We start from the raw sequence: 20,553 nt of genomic DNA, 5'->3' as shown, positions 1-20,553 counted from the left end.
CTGAATGTTGCCTCTACTTGAAGGTAGGTCTGCTTAGCTCATGGACCTGGCATGGGTAAATAAGTGTGCATTGATTGCTGTAGACTGTGGTCAGTCATCAATTCTAGTTTCAGAATATGTCCACCCATTTTGTGCTTAGAGAAGAATTTTTGATTTGTCTGTGTTTATGATCCAAATATTTGAGTTCAGCTATTGGGACACTTTTCTAAAACTTTTTTTTTTTTTAATTTTGCTTTAATTCTTGAAGAAATTGTATCAACTGTGACTCTTACTATTTGAAGATTTTGTCTGTGCTTAAGTGATTGCATGATCTAAATTGTGTGTCTTTGGAGATAAAACTTCTTTTTTTGGCAGAAAAATATCCAGTAAGGATTGCTAGAAAAATAGCTAATTTGGGAATCAGTATTTCATAATTACTTATTTTGCTTTATGCAAATACATGGAGGATTTGTTACTTAATCAGTGTAGGGAGCTCAACTTTTCTCTACTAAAGTGTAGGGAGTTTCTCTAGGGACACGATTTGGTCAGATAGCTGGTCCATATCAGGGTAAGATTTAAACCTAGGTTTGTCAGATTTTAAGCCCAACTCTATCCAAACTGCTTGAGGTGTTAGTGAAATAATTATTAGAAGAAATGTACCCGTGCTTCAGTGATGAGATGATGGCAATTCATATTTACATGGCACTTTAATAAAGATTTCCTTCACAGTAACTGCTAAGTAGATAGCACAAGTAGTTATTTTTACAGATGTAGCATAGTGATTTGTGTATTATTTTTACACAGTTAATAACTGTCAGAGGTAGAATTTGAACCCAGAACTTGACTCCAGATCTAGTGATATTTTCATTGCATCTAACTCTTCAAGACTCAGTGTGGGGTTTTCTTGGCAGAGATACACAGAATGGTTTGCCATTTTCTTCTCTAGCTCATCGTAGAGATGAGGAAATTAAGTGACATGTGGAAAGTCACCTAGCTAGTAAATGTCTGAGATTGGCTCCAGGCCCAGGGCTCTGTCCTCTGGACTGCCGGCTGCCCTGTGCATATAGTCCTTGGAACCTCTCATAACCTCCACGTTGTCATTGGCTTCCTTGACCTCTCTAAGGCAGAATTTGAACTCGGGAAGATGAGTCTTTCTGACCTGAGGCTTGGTACTCTATCCGCCGTGCTACCATCACACCACACTGACGAACCAGATAATAGTGTGTGTGTCTTTGAGACTAACTCTTAAGTGACTCAGTGGGATTGATGTAGATTATACAGCAGTGATGAGAGGTTCTTTATTGTGGAGTCAGGGATAGAAGTAGTTATAGCAAATTTTGCTATTAGAACCTTTGATAATTTTAAAGGGTCATTGACCATTTACATCTAAGACTGACTTTTGACTTGGTAAAGGAAAAAAGTTATTCACAACTAGTTGAGGTCACACATGAGGTGTGCATTAATAACCTGTTGTAAGCTTGGTTTCCTTAATCTCTTACAGTATTATTAGCATGACAGTGAATAAAATGCCAGGCTTGTGGTCAGATGACCTGTGTTCAAGTTCCGGCTCTAATCTTTGTTACTGAACGTCTCCTGTTAGTTGAATGTGTCCTGGCTTAAACTGGGGAATTAACCTGTGTTCTCCTAAGCTTTTGCTAACATGTCTCATGCTATTCTGATTGAGAAGGAAGGTGGAAAGATACTGATTAGACAATACAATCCAGTGTATTTTTTGTGATTTGGATGCGCAGAGTCCAAGAATAGTTTAGTCATGAATGGTTCAAGGGTGCACTGATGGAGGGAGTGGGAGGCCCCAGGGACGTGGTTAGATAGCAGTTTTGAAAAGGATCTGATGATTCTAGTTGACTCTGGGTGCTAAGTAGGAGTTAGAATTATCAGACAGCAGCCCAAAAAGCTAGTACATTACTTGGCTACGTTAAGTGGTCCCTTAGAACAGGGGGTGAGCATTTCAATTGTAGTCTGCACTAATCTGACCTCATGCTCTGTGGTGTTTTGGGAGCTGCTGGTTTTTTTTTGTTTGTTTTGTTTTTGTGGGGAGGGAAGTTATAAAGTATTTTTTAAAATTTAAAATTTATTTTTAGCATTCATTTTTTTTTTAAATCTTGAGTTCCAAATTCTCTCCTTTCTTCCTGCTTGATCTCCCCTACCCTTGAGAAAGGCAAGCTATATGATCAGTTATACAAGTGAAGGAAAAACCTGCTCACTTCACTTTGCATCAGTTCATGTAAGTTTTCATAGGTTTTTCCCTTCAAATGGTTTTCATTGATTCCCTTACTGTTCTTGACCTTTTGTTCTTTCAGATGAATTTTGTTATTTTTTTCTAGCTCTATAAAATTATCTGGTAGCTTGATTGGTATGACACTGAATAAATAATTTAGGTAGAATTGCCATTTTTGTTATGTTGACTTGGGGAGACTGAGGCAAACAGGTTAAGTGCCCTGCCCAGGGTCACAGATCTTCCTGAATGCAGGCCCAGCGCTCCTTCATTTTGCCACCAAACTCATGCGCGTTTGGGCAGCTTTCCACAGTTATGTAGCTGTTGTGTTTGCAGTGACATTTGAACCCATGTCTGCTGACTCATTCTCTAGCCATGTGACTGTACTGCCTTTCTGAACTCTCCTTCCCATGGGGAATATGTGAATGTTGTTTGAATTTAAGGGGAACACTTGATGTCGACAAGTCCTTTACCTGGTGCCTAAGAAAGTTCTGTTCATTCAACAACATTTAATTTTAAAAAACTTCTGAAGTTAGTAATTTTCAGGTACAGAAACCGGAACAAAAATTGATCCTACAGAATTGTTTATATATTGCTTGGTTGGATGGTAAAGTGGAAAGAACTGAGTTCCAATTTGGCCTTAAACACTTAGAAGCTGTGTGACTTGGGGCAAGTCAGGTAACCCGGTCAGCCTCAATTCCTTATCTGGAAAATGAGCTGGAGAAAGAAATGGCAAGCCACCTTGGTATTTTCGCCAAGAAATTCCCAAACGGGATCATGAGATTTGAGGACGACTGACTGAAATGACTACGCAGCAAAAATTAACCACTTAAAACCATTACCAGCATCCTTTTTGTTTCTCATTGTCTTTGTGAATGTCTAATTCTGGGCTTTTTTCTGGAGTTGGAAGCAATCTTCATTACTTACATAGCTGTATTCATGTATGCTGACTCTACTTTTTCCAATATATGGAGCACATCCTGTGTCTTCCCCTCTTCCTCCTAATTCCTTATATTTGTCATTTCTTAGGCCATTGCATTTATATAGCAGTATTTATCGGGCCAGTTTCCAAGTACTATACACAATAATAGGAATATTCCCTGTTAAGAATAATGCTGTTAATGAATATCTTTGTAGAAATGAGTCTCCTCTCCCTCCCCCTTCCTCCTCTGCTTCTGCCTCATCCTCAGGATTCCCTGCTGGCTTTGCCATCCTTGGGACAAAGGTCTGAGTTGCTTTTGTGCTTATTGTTTTATGCCTCCATGTTGCCTTCTCTACCAACAGCGTACATGGAGTACCTGGTAGGATTGCATCTTCATTGTTTATAATTAATTTTGTCATCATCCTTATCATCGTGGCTAAGGTTTCTTAAGTGCCAACTACATGCCCGGCCCTGTGCTAAGTGCTTGACGATGATCTCATTTGATCCTCACAACAGTGGGGGTGGGGGCTCTTATTTAGGAAACTCAAGCAGAGGCTAAATGACTTGTCCAGAGTCCCTGCTGGTAGAAGTGCCTGAGGCCAGATTGGAATTCAGGCTTTCCTGATCGCAGGTCCGGTGCTCCATTCGCTGAGCCACCTAGCTGGCTAATTGATCTTATTCATATATTTTTTTCATTAAAAAAATTATTTTGCTAAATATCTTTCAGTTACATGTGATATTTTTTAAATATTCATTTAAAAAATTTTGACTTTTCAAATTCTCTCTCCTTCTCCCCCATCCCTCAAGAAGGCAAGCAGTATATCGATTATATATGTGAAGTCATGCGAGGCGTATTTCTTTATTACCCATATTGCAAAAGAAAGCACATGCACGCAAACCAAGGAAAATAAAGTAAAAAACAAGTGTCCTTCAATCTGCATTCACAGTTTATTGCTTCTCTTCCTGGAAGTGGATAGTATTTTTTTTTTTTTATGGCAAACACATTTTAAAAGTAGCTCCTGTCTGCAGGATGTTTGGTAAAGGACTGAAGAGATCAAACACTTAGCTAAGATGCGTCCCTACTTACCCTCAAGGCGCTTGGTGTTTGGCAAGGATCCATATAGAGGTCATCGTAGTCCACAGCATTCTGTGCAGGAGTTGCAGGAGAGAGCTGAACGTCCCAGTGCTGTGTAAGGTTGGGGAGAGTTTGTTACCATCCCAGCTATCGAGTGAAAGATCCACATCCACACACATTCACTTAGAACGTTTTTTCCTCACATTTAGGAGGTGGTCGCTTCTAACTTAAGTTCTGTTTCCAGATCTCCTTAACCTTCTTATCCCTGAGTTCCTAACAACCTGCCTCTTCTGACCTCATTGAATTTGCTTGTTTAATTTGATGGTACAGTTTCTTTGCAAGACTTGGGGTACGACTTGTTTCTGGCTCATTGCTTATCTGCACTAACTCTGGCTCTCTGGGGCCGGACCTGTAGTGGAACAGCGTTTTTCTTAGTGCTTGGAAGCCCTTGAACCTTTACATGTTTCTTTGAGTGAATGAGTAAATCCGTGATGGGAGGAGTTGGGTGGAGGCCAGCAGATGCCAAGCAGGGCAAGTGGGCAGCTTTGGGGGCGTTCAGCCTCAGTGCTGGGAGCCCTCCCCGCCCCTCTTGGAAAGTTAGAGTAAGATTTGGCCTTAAGTAAAATAAAAGTGACTTGAATTGTCTCTGGTTCTGGATGACCGAGGTCGTTTTCTTTTCCATTGGGTGGAGGATGATTAGTTGCCTGTTTTTTATTTTACTTTAGGCCTGTTCTTCCTGTTTCTTCTTGGTTCTCTAGGAATTGGTTTCTGAAATAGCTTGCTTTTTTTTTAAATCAGGAGAATAGTGAATAAAAAGTAGATAATTAGGCATTAATTTTTTTGAGATAAATTAAGTCTGTCTTAAATTCATCTTTTTTCGATGTATGGTAAAAATAGATGCATTCACATAGAGCTTTAGCTGTTTCTTAGCCAAGTAGTAAAGAAGGTTTCCATGCCAAGTTGATCAGCTTGTTTGTAACGTGTGAGATTGCTGTTCTCTCAGGTCAGAATCACCATGTTCTGATTTTGCAGGTTTGCCTTGGTTGTAGGATGGTATCCCTAATTTCACATCCAATTTATCAGAGTAAGGAACCCCATTGGAATGAATTGTCTTGTGTTCTTTTATTTCATCTAATTTTTTTTTTTTAATTTTGTTTTAGGAAACACTCCTTTACATCTTGCTGTGATGTTAGGAAATAAAGGTTAGTAACTGTAATTTTTTTTTCTTTTTAAAACATGTTCATGGAGAATCTTAAAATTTTAAAATAAAGTTGGTCTTTTAAAACATATAGGGTGAAGCTAAAATCTTTTGCACTGTCACTAGTTTTGATTATTTGCTAAACCTGGAAGATTTTCCCCTCCTTTCCTTTGGCAAGCTCTATCAAGTTTAGAATATACATATAGTACTGCTCTTTGAGTTGGCAATGTCTTAAATATAGAAAGATAATTTTTCTTTTTCCACCATATCCTTGTCACAGAACAGAATAAATCAGATTGAAATTCTTAATAACGTTTGAAAGGGTTTTTACTAATAATTTTATTAATTAAAGATTCATAATATAGGAAAGTTATTTTTTTTCTGTGTTTAAAGAATTAAGGATTATGTCACTTTGAATACCAATATAATTATATTGTGGTTTACCCTTTGTATAAGACTTGATTCTTTTCAGTGCACAGTAGATGTGGTATATGTTTGTCTAAGATAGATCAGCACAACTCAATGTGGCAGCCCAGCTGAGTCTTGGTAATAACACTTTCCACATCGAAGGAGGTCAGAATTGCATCGGCATTTCAGTGACTTGTGATCTCATTGGTGTGGCTCCTCCTCATTGGCACGGGTGGCGCTCCTTCTGGAGCGAGGAAGGTGGCATGTGAGAATTGCTGTGGTTTAAAGAGAAATCTCTGTGCAGAAAAGGGAGGATGAACCTTTCTCATTGTCTGTCTCAGCTGACCAACAGTCTAGTCTTCCTCCAAGCTTGTATTCTGATCAGTCTTTGCCAGAGCTAAGAGTTTCCTGGAGAAGTCTTCAGTAACTCAGTATCATCTCCAAGTCATGCAGTGGGCATTCGTAAAGCACCTCTTGTGTGCCTGGCATTGTGCTGAATGCTGGGGATACAAAGAAAGGCAGGTGACAGGCCTTCCTCTCCAGAAACTCATGATCTAACTGAAGAGACAACTGGCAGATAGATGATTGTGCACATATAACCTGATAAATTTGAGACAATCACCTGAGGGAAAGCACTGGAATTAAGGGCTTGTTGAAAGACTTCCTGTAAGAGATGGGATTTTAGTGGGGACTTGAAGCTGAGGAGACAGCCAAGAGGAGTGAGGAGGGAGAGCTGTGCAGGCATGCTGGCTGGCTTGTGAAAATGCTGGACCAGGAGCTGGAGTCACCTGTGTGGGGAACAGCAGAGAGGCCTGCATCACTGGGTCGGTAGAGCATGGTGGGGGAGTAAGCGAGGGCAGGAGGGGGCAGGAATTTGATCTTGAAGGCATTGGGAGCCCCTGGAATTTATTAGGCAGAGGATGACCTGATCATAGCTCCGCTTTAGGAAGATTAATTTGACTATGGAATGGGAGATGGATTGCAGCAGGCAAAGACTTTGGGGTGGGGGGGCACTAACCAGTAGACCCGTGCCAAAGTCCACTTGTGAGGTGCTGAAGGTCCATCCTTGCGTGGTGGCAGCTGATAGAGAAGGGGGTGTGGTGTGTAGGAGAGAGATGGTGAAGCTAAAATTGGCAAGACTTGGCAACAGGTTGGATATGGTGAGGTTTGCTTGAACGTATAGGAAGTGGTACTCTGTAGAACCACAGGCAGTTAGACAGACCTACATTTCCAGTCTGTATTTTAAAAAGTTCACTAAAGCAAAGTACTTTAATCAGTTTTTATATTCCTGGATACTTTAGCGTGTCATCTGTCTGTGAATCTCAGGAATGAGTAGTGTATAGCTCAGTTTTCCAGGTCACTTAGTTATTTAGGTGAGTGTTTGGGTTTCTGCACTTGAGCTTTTTCTAAAGTGACTCCACTTCCCTGCCTTAAAAAGTGATGTTTTCTTTTTTTACTCGTCATTTCCCCATTTATACTCTGAAGGAGCAGAACCAGCCAACATAGGGCCAGCAGCGCACCCTCCCAGGCGTCCCCTGAGTTTGAGGAGCAGAATGCTCGTTCCTCATCCCCCAGCCTGGGTCTTTTTAGAACTCCTCAGGCTCTCCCTTCGTTTTAGCGGATTTTTCCTTTACATTATGCGTAGTAATTTATCATTCATTGTTTCTTAGAGTGCAAACAGCCCAGTTTAAGATACTCTTTAGAGAGTATCTTAAAGTGATTATAAGAGAAATAACTTCCCATTTTCTTGAGTTATCAGAGTTGTCACTGAACCTAAAACCTCTGAGAATCCGTATGTGTTCCCTTCAGCTTCTTCAGCGTCTGAGCCTCTTGGTCCGTCCACCCTTCTCTCTGCTCTTCAGCTCTCCCCATTTTGTTTGCCTGACATCAGACCTAAGTATCTCCATCCTTAAAAGGAAAAACATTTCCTCTCAACTTTACTACCTCCTGAAACTATCATTCTGTGTTGCTCCTTCCTTTCGGAGCCAAACTTGCAGAAAAGGCTGCCTGCTCCTTCTCTTTTCCTCTTCCTTTTTCGTCCCTTTTTCTAGACCTCTGGAGGCCTTCCCTTTTGCTTGGATCAGCGTCAGAGACAGTGGGATCCTCTCGAGGAGCAGTTGTGGGAATCTGATATCATCTCTTCAGTGAAGCCTTCGCTGATCTTTCCCCTAATTACACGGGATCTTTCAACCCTTTGCAGTGTGACTTCTGATCTCATCACTCACCTGAACTGACTCTTACTAACTGTGACTGGGAAAGCCATTTCACCTCTCTGTGCCTCAGGTTCCTCATCTTTAAAATGAGGATAATAATCCCACCCTAAAGGGTGGTAATAATTAAAATAAGGTATTTATAAAATGCTTTGCAGATTTTAAGGCTCTATATAAATGCCAGCTATCGTTATGATTATTATGTATTCCTTTACCTCCCACATTCTATGGGCCCCCCTTGTTCCTCACACGGGGCACTACGTTCCTGTGTCCATAACTTTTCATGCTTGGAGTGTACTACATCCTCCCTTCCATCCCACAGAATCTCACTTCTGTATGAAGTCCTTCCTGACACCTTCTCCCTGCCTGTCAGAGCCCTCCCTCCCTTGTCTCTATTTTGGATTTTGAGAATCCCCATATAGTTGTGTGCTAGCTCCCCTCATAGAACAGAAGCTCCTTGAGGGCAGGGGCGATTTCATTTTTGTCTTTGTCTCCCTGCTAGCACAGTGGTTGGATGTGGCTTAGAGTTTAATTATTGCTTGGCAGTTGAAGCTTGAGAATCAGTTCTGTTGAGAATATCCCTCGAGCAGGTTTGGAACCTCTATTGGACTCGCTCTTTCGTTCTCTTATGGCTTAAGTTAGGCCAGTCTTCCCCCTCCAGGGCTATGTCCTTGGAGTACAAGCGGCTTCCCAGTCTGCAGGCCGGCACTTTGCTCAGGCTTAAATCCCCTTGCGATTCTGGCCTGGAGGCTGCTCTGCTGACTTCCTTTCCTTTGTTTTTTCTGGTCTTGTCTTGAGCTTCCCAAAACCTTAGTTTCTTAATGGGATAAAAATGAAGAAATGGCAGCCTTTTTGGGTGTTGGGGAGAATTAGCTCTGTACCCCTTAAAAAACATGCCAGTGTGATTCATTCTACTGGACGGACTTCACTGACTAACTTACATCCCCTTCTTGGGGTAAATGGATGATGAGTAGCTTGTTGGTCTGTTGGCCTTTGCTCTTCCCTGATTCATCTGAAGACAACTCTGCTTAAAACAGATCTGTGGAGAGGATGAATCTGTTCTGGTAGGTTTAGCTCTGGAAGGGATTCCAGCCCCATTGTTTTACAGATGAGGAAATGGAGGTTGTGATGGTTCTAGGGCCACACTGGCAGCGTCTGAAGCGGAACTGGAGCCTAGGGTCGCGAAGCCTCTCACTTCATTGTAACTAGATATTTGTTTGCTGCCCCCTCCCCCTTTGGGGTGTATAGACAATAATGGATTGAATTCCTCGAATGTGGCTCTGTGGCAGTTTAAGTGACAAGCTTTTGAGGGCTGGGATTCACTGTTTGTCATAATGGACACCAAACAGCATGCCATTTATTAGCTATTTTCAACAGTCAGGTGATTATATTTATTTGATTTCTTGAATGATTCTCCTTTTCAGTGATGTGAAAATAATCAGGAACAGTGTGTTTAAAATGCCTTCTCTTTTGCAGAATGTGCCCATTTGCTTTTGGCCCACAATGCTCCAGTAAAGGTGAAAAACGCTCAGGGATGGAGCCCTCTGGCAGAAGCCATCAGCTATGGAGACAGACAGATGAGTAAGAAGCCGCGATTGTTTCTTGTCTGGCCATTATTTCAGGGTGGGATCGTGTTTAGAATTGCTTCTACGTGCATGCCACTGCATATTGATAAATACTCCATTGTTAACAGACTTCCCTCCATCCTAGAATTCTTGACTTGCTGCTCTTTTGAACTTACTACAATAGAAACCTGGTTTTCCTCAGGAGGTGCAGTGATGTGATGAGTGGCCCCAGTCCTGGATCCTCCTCTCCTTTCTTCCTCTCCATACTTGCCTCCTGCTTGGACTGTTCCTTTGCCACCAGCCTTGCTCCATCTTTGACACCTGGTCTCAATCTCTGCCAGGCACCTGCTCATCCTCTCTACTTTTCTAAAGAGCTCAGGTTCAGGGTCTTGACCTTCTCTCCACTTTGACCCCTACTCTCATCTTTGGAGACTTGACTGTACATGTGGCTGTGGCCTCCTTGGCTGTGTCTTGGGCATGTGTGGGCCCCACCCTGCTAGGTGCTTATTAGCTTCTGACCCTCACCAGATGCTTTTTAACGTCTAACTTTGCCCTCGACTCTCCTCAATGGATTTTTTTTTTAATTCCATTTTTTTTTAAATGTAGACATGGAATCACCCACAAAAACAGACATCTCAAGACACAGAATATTGTATGACAAAGTGAGCTTCTCTCACATCAATTTTTTATACAAGAAATAAAACTAACTGGTGGTAACAGAGTCCCTCTGTTTATGTCCTCTTTGGCACTTTTTTCCCTTCTGTGCATTTTAAAAAATGTTTTATTGATGATCTTTTGTTCATGTCTGTCACTCCCTACTAACCCACTTCTCTGTCAGTGGAAGCCCTCCTCTCTAATAGATATGACAACTGTTCCCATTGGCCAGGTCTGGAAATGCCTGTTTCATTCTCAGAGGCAGCCGAGCAGCGCAGTGAATAGCGCCGTCTGGTCAGGAGTCAGGAAGACCTGCCTTCAGATCTGGCCTCAGACACTTAGTAGCTCGGTGACCCCGGGTGAGTCATGTTGTCACTGTCTGCCTCGGTTTCCTCATCTGTAACGTAAAGATAAACATGACACCAACTTGTCAGGGTTGTTATGAGGATCACATGAGGTCACATTTGCAAAGTGCTTAGCGCAGGACCTGGCACAGAACAGGCACTTTAGAAGTGTTTGTTTCTTGCCTGCCTGCCAGCCTTCCACCTTCCTTTCCCCTTCCTCTGTGCCCCCCTTAGTCTGTCTTCTCTTGTCGCTCCCTCTGTCTCTCACGTGAGTCCATCACTTCTCTGCCCAAGGTGGGGAGCTGTGTTTCATCGTGATGCTTTTCATGTTGTGACTGGTCACTCGTTTGGTCCGAGCTCTGAGCTCTTTCCAACTTGTTTCCCTGCACATTATTATTGTGGTCATCACCTAAGCCCTTCTCCAGGTCCTGCTCATTACACAGCATCCTTTCACACTGGGATTGCTCTGTTTTCTTGGAATCCGTCATTATCCCCTTTTTGGTAGAGGACCGTTCCACATGTCCAGTTGGTTCAGCCCTTCTCCAGCTGGGCTCCAGATCTTTCTTTGGCTTTGCTGTCACATCCTGTCCCTGTCTTCTATTCCTGTCTGTTCTCAGGCAGCTGCCTCTGCCCTTTTCTCAGGGCCCCTGTTCTGTGGTTACCCCATGGAACCAGATGCTTCCCTGGCGTTGAATCTCCCTTAGTCTTTTGTCTTCTTGCTGGTTGTGCTTTGCCAAGTCCTTGCTAGAGGAAGTCTGGCCATCCTTGAGCCCTGGGGGTGTTTGACGCCACCGCTGCCCCTTCCTTGGGGTTCACCTTCCTTGGAGTTTCCTGGGGTTTCCTCTCTACCTGTCTGCGGGTCCTTTTCAGTCTCCTTGGTAGCCTCGGTGTGCATGGTGTGTCCCCTGACCAAGAGTGTGCCTCGAGCTCTGTCCCTTCACCGCTCTTTATGCCTCTTGGTGGTCTTGTCACTTCCTATGGATTCTTCATTCTATGCTCTTACCCCCAGTTCTGCATGTCCCACTCTTTGGTTTATCTGCCGCTGCCTGACACCTTGACATGCCACAAGTACTCAAGCTCAGTCTGTTTCAAACAGAACTCATCTTTTCCCCTGAGCCCATCTTATTGTAGTTAACTTCTTTAGACTTTGCACCTTTGCCCCCTTACTGGCAGATTTTTCAATAACTCAGCACCTCTGGGCCATGACTGAAGTAGGACTTTGTGGAAACAAGCAATGTCCACAGTGGCCAATGACGTTAACGCCCGGCCTGGACAATCTGGGTCTTCTCTAGGCCTCTGCTCTAGCGTACGCCTGCTGTGGAGGGTTTGGGGAAGTTAGTGACATCTCTGGGATTTAGAAGATTACCTCGAGAGATTTAGAAGGTCCTTTTTACGTTCTCTGTGTAGCTTTAGCGACATCGCTAGTTTGGGCTTGGCTTGCCGATTCTTTTCCTCTTTGTTTTTATATTATTGAACGTGAATGTTCTGTAATAGGATGAAGAGCTCTTCCTTAGCTTAAATTTGAGGAAGTGAGTTGATCCCAGATTACCCATCTTCTCCAGCAGGCCTTTGGTGTTCCCCAGCTGTCAGCAAATTAACCAGGAGATCGTTGGGCGAGGTAGAGGCCTGCAGGGAGGGGCTTAGTGACTTGGGGGTGGGGATCATGAATTCTGGCACAGTCTTTCTGGGTGTTCTGGAGTTAGTGAAATTGCAGCCATGCTTACGTTGGTGATAGCGTGTGGGCAGCATTTCCTTTTAGAAGCATTTATTTTTTAAGCCAAGTGAAAATACATAAGAACTTTGTAATTAACTTTTTTCCCTCCTCAAATTTAGTTACAGCACTTTTAAGGAAGCTTAAGCAGCAGTCCAGGGAAAGTGTTGAAGAAAAGCGACCTCGATTATTAAAAGCCCTGAAAGAGGTGAGCTATCATTTGGTTGTTTTCCTTTCCAAATATCAACTGTGTCAGTATTGGGTTACAGTGAACTCTTTTCACAGTTAATGAATCACTAATTGATTATCAAGTGGTTTAAGGTCTTCCTGTCAGTTAATGAAGAGTCTGAATCATAAACTCAGAAATTTTATTGTTAGTAGTCTTAATTCTCTCTGTCCCCTGAGACAGGGGAGGGCGAAGATGAGAGATGATAAGATGCCGCCGTGGAAGAGCTGGAAAGATGTCTCCTTTGGCCAGTGCCACTGTCGGAGGCCAGTTGGCGGGGGGTCTGCCACTCAGCTGCTGGTGCTGCTGTCATTCCCCCCACTATCTTTTTTTACAGCTACCTCAGAAGCCCTTACGTCCAGCTCTGGGGACAGCTGAGAAGCTGGGTTGGTCACCGTGGAGGGGCAGTGGCAAGCTCTCCTGGCTTCCCTTCTGCTCATGTGACTTTTCTGTGTCTGAGAAGAAGCAGGGTGCAGGTGGAAAGGCAGGGAGACCAGCTGATCACAACAAAGAGCTTGATCTCAGGTCCTTTCTCATCTCTGGGAAGTAGTGTTGGAGGCCCAGCGGACACGATAACAGGGAAGACATTATGCTAAGGAAGACTCCTGTGTAGCCTGCTCTGAGGATCTCTAATTTTGTTACTGAAAGTACAGCCTTGCCCTTGTGAATCTGCCTTTGCAGTTTGATGTATGTTGTTGGAGAGTTTTCGCGTTGTGGGCCTCTCCACAGTTAGCAAGGCTGATCCACAGACAGCAGGATACTGTCCGCCATAAGGCTTGTACTTAATGCTTTTTCAGCTTGATAAGACCTAGAATTCACATTCCCCTGGAAACTTGATGCCACAGTGAGGCATCAGATCATGACCTCAGTGGGTGATGTGTTTGTAATGTTTAATGAGTGTTTGTAGGCTTGTTCAAGTCATGAGGATTGAATTACGGCTATTTTATTATGTTTACTGCACTTGGTTATTTAGACTTTTAGATTAGATCAGAATGGTTCCTTGATTAGTTATATAATTAAAAATTAATTTAATTTTTTGAGTTACTTTTTCTTAGGTCTGATGTGACGACATACTTCATATGTAGTCTACTTAATGGTCTTCTAGAGATTTTGGTTTCACTTTTGTTTTCTGAAATATGGGAAACAGAGAAACAGTTTTAAAAGTCAATATTGAGTTATAAAGAATGAAGATGCAAGCAGTGACTCAGTGAACTTCTTAATAACCTGCCGTATAAAACCATCCTATCAGATATTAAGAATCTTTAAAACTTCTCTGTTTACTTACGTTAGTAAGATTGATAAGATGCGGCAGTGATGATTCATCTAGGCTATGCTTTGGCTGCTGTTTACCGCTGGGCTTTTTAACAATTCAATTAATACATTTTGTGTTCTTAATTCTTGATTTTTAGTACCTTTTCATATCAATTTCTCTACTTTTTTTTTTTGTTGTTGTTGATTCTGTTGTGTGAAATCATAGGACAGAATTGTAAAGTTTTCTGTTTAGGAGTCCCAAGTACCGTATGAACCCCTCGGGCTAAAAGAGGTATCATCAGGCCCCTCTGGGCTGGAGATTCTATAGCAGTGCTGTCAGACTGAAGGAACCAGAGAGCCCCTGAATTGTGGATCCCAGTTATGGCCACATTAACATTATTGTCTCTGTTCTGCTGTACTTTTATTTATTTTCATAACCATTTCCCAATTCCACTTTCCCTGGAGAAGGTTGCCTGCTGCTGGGCAGAGTGTGTCTGGCAGCTGTGCTCTAGAGTGTTGATCTTTGCTGGGATTTTAGCAGTACATTAAAATGAGTTTTTCTGATTTATGGAGCTGTTAATCATGTGAGTTGGGAAGGGGCATTAAAGAAACCCCTTACAGCTGGTTGTATTTTTAAGGTAATTACTTGTATATGGGGCAGCGAGGCATCGTGGACAGCATGCTGGGCTTGGATTTAGGATGATAGAGGTTCCCATCAGTCTTTGATATAAATGTTATTTATATAGCTCATGGGTGGACCTCTCACCTCTGTAGGACTTACAGCATTAGGCATATATGGGTAGAGCCAGTTTCCAGCCCTCACTTCCCAGCAGGGGGCCAACTATCTGCTCATATCCTTACAGATTTTACCTAGAAATTTTTTTCATATGCATTCATAATGTTTTTATTAATGTGTAAAATTTTAATTTCTTGAATCTTGTCTTCTTGTTGCCCATTTTCATTGCTTTCTATGGACAGGCTCTATGTTTCTGTGCTTTCTGAAAGGGATCTTTAGGGCATCACAGACTTGAGAGTGATCTGGGCCTCTACACTGCCTTGACCAGCTGTCCAGGAGAAGCCTTCTCACTCTGCTACACCTGAGCAGGGGGTGGTCCTGCCTCACTTTAAAGACCTCCTTGGAGGCTGGGCCCATTCCCCTTTGGAACAGCTCATTTTTGAAGGTCTAAATTCTCCTCTTTGTAACTTCTGGCCATTACTCCTCATGTCATCTGAAAAAAGTGTGGTCGTTGTTCTGTACAACAGCCCTTCAGATTCTTGATTTCGGCTCTTCTCTCTTGGCTAAATGTCTGTCCTGTTCTGCTGTGGATCCCAAGGCTTTTTTCTTCGTTTGGCAAATCCCTGAACACTCCAGCTTATCAATGTTCTCTTTAAACCTTGAACCCTAGAGCTGAATTCAGGGCTCCCTGATTCCAGCCATGCAGCGCAGAGCTCAATGAAACAGTCAGTTCCACATTCCTCGACGCTGCGCTTCCTTTCCTGGAGCCTCGTGGTGCATTTGTTTGGCTGCTATATTACACTGTTGATTCCCAGCTGGGAACTCATTTGCAGGCCACTGAACCACTTGGATCTTTTTTCAGGATAACTCTTGTCTAAACACATCTCCCTGGATTATACAGCCTTGACACTGATTTTTTTGTATCCAAATATAACACTTTATATTTATCTCCTTTGTATGCTGTATTACTGGGTTTTGTCCAGTTCCTTAGCCTTTGGATATTGTTCCTGATACAGATTCTGTCATCTGAGTGTATTATTCGCATCTCCCAGCTTAGAGTCATCTGCATATTTTACGAGTTAGCCTTTTGTGCCCCTGGGCCAAGAGCAGATCCTGGAGTATTCCATTGAAATCCTCCTGCAACCAGTAGCAACTCTTCTTTGGATCTGCCCATCCAAACAACTTTGAATCCATTAGATTATGTTATCTAATTGGATTCTCTCCATTTTCTCTGCAGCATTTCCTGCCTCTAGAAATGGGGTTAGACCAGCATGACCTGTTCTAGAAAGAGCTGTCCAGTGCCTTCCTTTCTAGGTGTTAGCCAGGCATCTCTTTAATTATTTGCTGTATGTTTTTCTAAGACTTGAAGTCATGATCACCAGCCTGTGGTTTGTGCTCTGTTCTCTTACTTGTTTTTCAACAGGGCCCTTTCAGATAGCTCAGACTGTGGCCAGCAGTTCTCTGCCAGTTCCTTGAAGACCTAAGGATGTAAGTCACCTGGTCCTGACCACTTACCTTAACACCAAGATGCCTTGGTATCCTTATCTTACCTTTGACAGAGAAAATAACAGAAGAAAGTGGAGGCCAATGGGCTCCCCTAGTCATCAATTTCTACCCTCTCCAACCCAAGGTCTTTGCACTTCCTTTTTCTCCCATCATGTCTTTTAAAAACACAGGCCCCTTTTTATTGTTCTTTGCTTCCTTCCCCAGCCCCAGTCCATGCTGAGCTTCAGCATTCGTGACACCATTTTTACTGGACAAATCATGTTAGAGATGTTCTTAGAGACATGCCTTGCTTGACCCTGCTTCCATTTTATGTACATTTTTTTTAAACTCTAAGTTGATTAAATTCCTGGTGCATTGCTATCAGTTTCTTCAGATAAATTCTGTGTTTCTTCTCTGGTGGATTTATTTCCCTTTTTATCTTCAGAGCTTTATTTTTGAGCATCTCTTATCCGTCCTGTGCTTAGTCTGTGAGATCTCGTCTTTCCTCTGAGCTCTTTGAACATGATCGCTTTCCCAAGCAACGCATTTGCCATCGTCTTGTGTGTAATACTCACCAGTTCCTGTGTACTATACAGGAGGGTTGGTTGGCCTGGACCCTGCCCTCAGTGAACTTTTGGTTTTGTGAGGCAGATACCACAGGCATGTACTGCCCTCTGTGTTAGTTAAATGGTAAAAGTACAAAGAAAGTACGGTTTGAGATCAGAGATAGGAAAGGTCACTCTGTAGGGGGCTGGGTGGAGTAAGTGTAATGAAGGAGGTGGCAGGGTTTGAGGGGTTTGAGAGCTGTCAGTTTGAAAGCTGTCAGTTTTCACGTTCCAAGAAGAGGAAACAGCATGAGTGAAGGTGGGAGATCATATGAAAGTAACAGGCAGACCTGGTCAGCGAGGAGGGCTGGGATAAGAAAGCTCATTGGGGACCTCATTAGGAAGGGTTTGGGACCTTCTGTGATGTTTTGATTAAGGAGGTGCCAAAATTAATTTGGTGACAGTTTGCCAGGATGGTTTTGGAATGGGACCTGCTAGATCTGGGGAAGCAGGTTAAAAGGTTATTGTAGTACTCCAGACTTGAGGGGATAGCATGAAGTAAGGGGATAGTCATGGAAAGGAAGGGCTGAGGTCTTAGCAAAGCTGTGATGGGAGAACCTCAGGATGTGGTGACCGACTGAATGGAATGACTGGGAAAATGGTGGGAGGTGGGAGGAATTGGAGTTGAGTCTGTGATGCTGGTGGGATGTGCTTTGTGAACAATTCATGAAGCAGTTGGCAGTGTGAGCATGTGTAGGTCACAGGACAGCAGTCAGGGCTGAAGGTGATGGATGGAATCATCCTTATCCTTATAGGAGTATAAAAATAGAAGGGAGATGAAAGCCCCTGGACGTGAATCACCCTGAGGCTGTTGTAGGGAGAATTTGCCACTGTCAGCAGTGTGGCTCCCGGTGTCAAGCTGGGAAGACTTGGTGGTGGAAAGGTTTGTCCTCAGCTCAAGGAGGATGGCTTCACTTCCAGCCCTCTCTTCATAGCAATAGTGGCCAGCTCTCCTTATGTTGCTCTTCAGGAGCATGAAATTCCCCTGCGGGTTCTCAGGAAAGACTTGGGGAGCCTAGGTCTTCTCTGGAGAGGTGGCCATTTCCCTCCTCTCCGAACCTTCCATGGGAACCTCATGTAAGCTGTGCACTTTCCTGCCCTCACAATAGGTGCTGTGGGAGGAATGGAGAAGGTGACCAGTTCAGATGGTGGTTGTTCAGTCATTTCAGTTGTGTCTGACTGTCCCATTTGGGATTTTCTGGCGAAGATACTGGATGGTTTGCCATTTCCTTCTCTAGGTCATTTTACAGATGAGGAAACTGAGGCAAACAGGGTTAAGTGACTTGCCCAGGGTCACACAGGTAGGAAGTGTATGATGCTGGATTTGAACTTGGGAAGAAGCCCAGCGCTCCATCCACTGCACCACTTAGCTTCCCATCAATGCAAATAAAAAGTAATAGACATAGTCTTCTCGTAGAAAAGGCTAAGAACTCCAGAGTTTATATAAATTACTTAATGTTAGCTAACTGTTACAGTTATGGACCAATTTGAGGAATTTCTCAGGTGACCCTCCCCTGCCTAAGAGACATGATGTGCCCCCTGTTAAGGTGTAGTATTGTGTTCACATTTCAGGCTTAACCTGCACACAGAATTATTGATCTCTGGGAAGAGAAGACCTCTTTTCTGTCTCTTCCTCCATATCCCATTTGGTCCATAGTATCTATCACGTAGTAAATAGATACTTAACAAATGCTTATTGAGTGCCTGACCATCAATATTTTTTCAGGGGGAGAAAAGTTGTTTCAAAAACGAGAGTAAGAGTTGTATTTTTATTTTCATTCTTTCCTAAATACTGTGCTTTGTAAACAGTACTGTTTATTTTATTGTATACCCGTAACATGTTTGGTAAAATTCTATGTACAATAAACCCTGGTTTTTTCTGTTTAAGAGAAATTATATTTTAAGATAGTTTAGATGACATTGATTTGTACAAACATGGAAAAAGACACCGCTCTCTTACGGACTTTGATATTGTAATGAATCATCACTGCTCTTTTTTTCTTGTTGGATTTAGATGTAGATAGCACCTTTACCAATCACTTAGTTCAATTACAGATGCTGACCCTGAGAGCCAACCAAAGACACCCGTGTAGTAAGTGATCTGGAGTGACCCCAGGAGTTCTGGCCCCAGATTAAGAGCTCTTTCTGTCTCTGATCCTGCCTCTCAAGTATCAGCCCCCCTTTAAAACCTGAAGAGGTCAGAAACTTGGCTCCCTATCTACAAGTGTTGGATCAGGAGCTGAACCCAAGGTTCTCCTGATAGCGTGTTCCATGCCCTTTCAGTGAATGGTCTTTATCATGTGTGATTCAAAGGGTATGGTTTTTGATGATAGGAATTTGACATGGGCCATAGACATTAGATCATTAGTAGGTATTCTTTGGATGAATCTTGTCCTTCTATTAAGTGAAAGCTTCTTTCAGTGAAAATTTTAGCAGAAGGTTATTAGTAGCACATCTTTATTTTCACTGAAGAGAATTTAAAAATCAGACTTTAATTTGAGTTAACCTCACAGGCATATATTTAGGAGGGACTTCAGAGGCCATCTGATCCATCATAGTTCAAAATAAGGCCTTTCTCCAGTATTCGCAATAACCCCAGCCATTGCTCGGAGAGGCCCCAGATCTAAGGAGGCAGCCAGCCTCTTGAGTCTGAGTTCAAATTGTTTCTGCCTCTGTCCAACCGCCCCGCTGCCTAATTGTGTTCTGACTAGGGCCCGCTTTTGCGTGAGGACTCCAGCCAGCTTAAGCACCCCAGGGTCCCTCACCGTCTTTCTGGTCACTTCTTTGGAACTCTCTTCAGATTGTCAGTGCCCTTTATGAATCAGGATTTAATATTTTGGTTTTCCTCCTTCTTATTAATGTGGAATATTTTGCATATGATTTCCTTTAACAATCACGCATAGATTCATGAAAATTTCAGAGTTTTTAGTTTTTGTTTCTGGTTTGCATCCTTATCGTAAGCCAGTAATAATGATGGAAAATTACATCAATAAGGAAAGCTCCTTTTGTCGGTTTCAGTTCTTTTTCGTATTTAGTTAAAAATGTTTCGATAATATTGTATGAATATATGAAAGAAAATGTTCTCTTGTGTTGTAAATTTTAAAACTGTTTTTTAAACCCTAAATATTTGAGATTAATTCTGATTTTTCTACCCATTCCTCTCCACTTGAAAATTAGTTTATAAAAGGATAATATTAAGCAGATTTAAGAAATGGTAAATGATGTGTCTTTAGTAACTGTTCATATTTCATTTCTCAGCTAGGTGACTTTTATCTAGAGCTTCACTGGGACTTTCAAAGCTGGGGTAAGAAGTGTGCTATATTTTACTTTTAAAGTGATTACTGATGCAGACTTGCAAGTGCAAAAGTGATTTTCAAATGTATCAGCATAGTAAATATGTCACTTGCATGAAGTTTTACTGAGTAATGTCCATCATAACAGATTTTGCATGTGAATGGTTTTAAAGTTTCACCACTGTACGTAATTACCCAACTTGAACACTCAGTTGCGTTATGCTTTGAAAATTGAGTTGCCCTCTACTGTATTCCAAATGACTTTGACAAAAACTCTGAACAGAGAAATTCTAATAATGTTACCAGTGTTGGGCAAAAGTTCTAGAAGTGCCAGGAGAGATGATAAAGGATTTCTTGGATTATATTACTTAAAAGATTTTAAAGTACGTTTGAGTTGTTGGAATGTGAAAAAGAACTTGGTTAATATGATTTGACAGTATCTGCATTTTTTCATCCTTTGACCATTCATGTCTCACTTCTTTTATTACTGATTTCCTTTCTTTCTCACATTCAGTTTATCAATAGACTGTCTAATCGAGTTCTAAAAGACCTTCACATTTATAAGTTGTTCTCTATGGATAATTTTGCAGTACCAAGAGAAGTCACTCCTTATTTTAAAGATGAGGAAACAAGTTCAGACTCAGCCTTTACATCA

At 42.3% G+C, this 20,553-nt stretch overlaps 1 protein-coding gene across 3 annotated transcripts in view; it reads left to right on the top strand.

Annotated features, from left to right (window-relative positions):
* The window catches only part of ANKRD13C (ankyrin repeat domain 13C), a 57,281-nt gene that overhangs the window by 13,129 nt on the left and 23,599 nt on the right, over positions 1-20,553 (top strand). For 2 of the 3 annotated variants that reach the window (XM_072649829.1, XM_072649828.1), the window contains exons 2-5: positions 5,373-5,414; positions 9,505-9,609; positions 12,425-12,510; positions 19,864-19,909. In XM_072649829.1, the coding sequence (XP_072505930.1) occupies positions 5,373-5,414; positions 9,505-9,609; positions 12,425-12,510; positions 19,864-19,909 (279 nt within the window). The remainder of the gene's footprint in view (positions 1-5,372; positions 5,415-9,504; positions 9,610-12,424; positions 12,511-19,863; positions 19,910-20,553) is intronic. The other variant, XM_072649827.1, reaches the window with a different exon arrangement.

The sequence above is a fragment of the Notamacropus eugenii genome, chromosome 2, assembly GCF_028372415.1.
Source record: "Notamacropus eugenii isolate mMacEug1 chromosome 2, mMacEug1.pri_v2, whole genome shotgun sequence".
In the NCBI taxonomy this organism is placed as follows: domain Eukaryota; kingdom Metazoa; phylum Chordata; class Mammalia; order Diprotodontia; family Macropodidae; genus Notamacropus; species Notamacropus eugenii.
The sequence above is the reverse complement of the archived record's forward strand: the minus strand, read 5'-3'. Positions and strand labels throughout refer to the sequence as shown.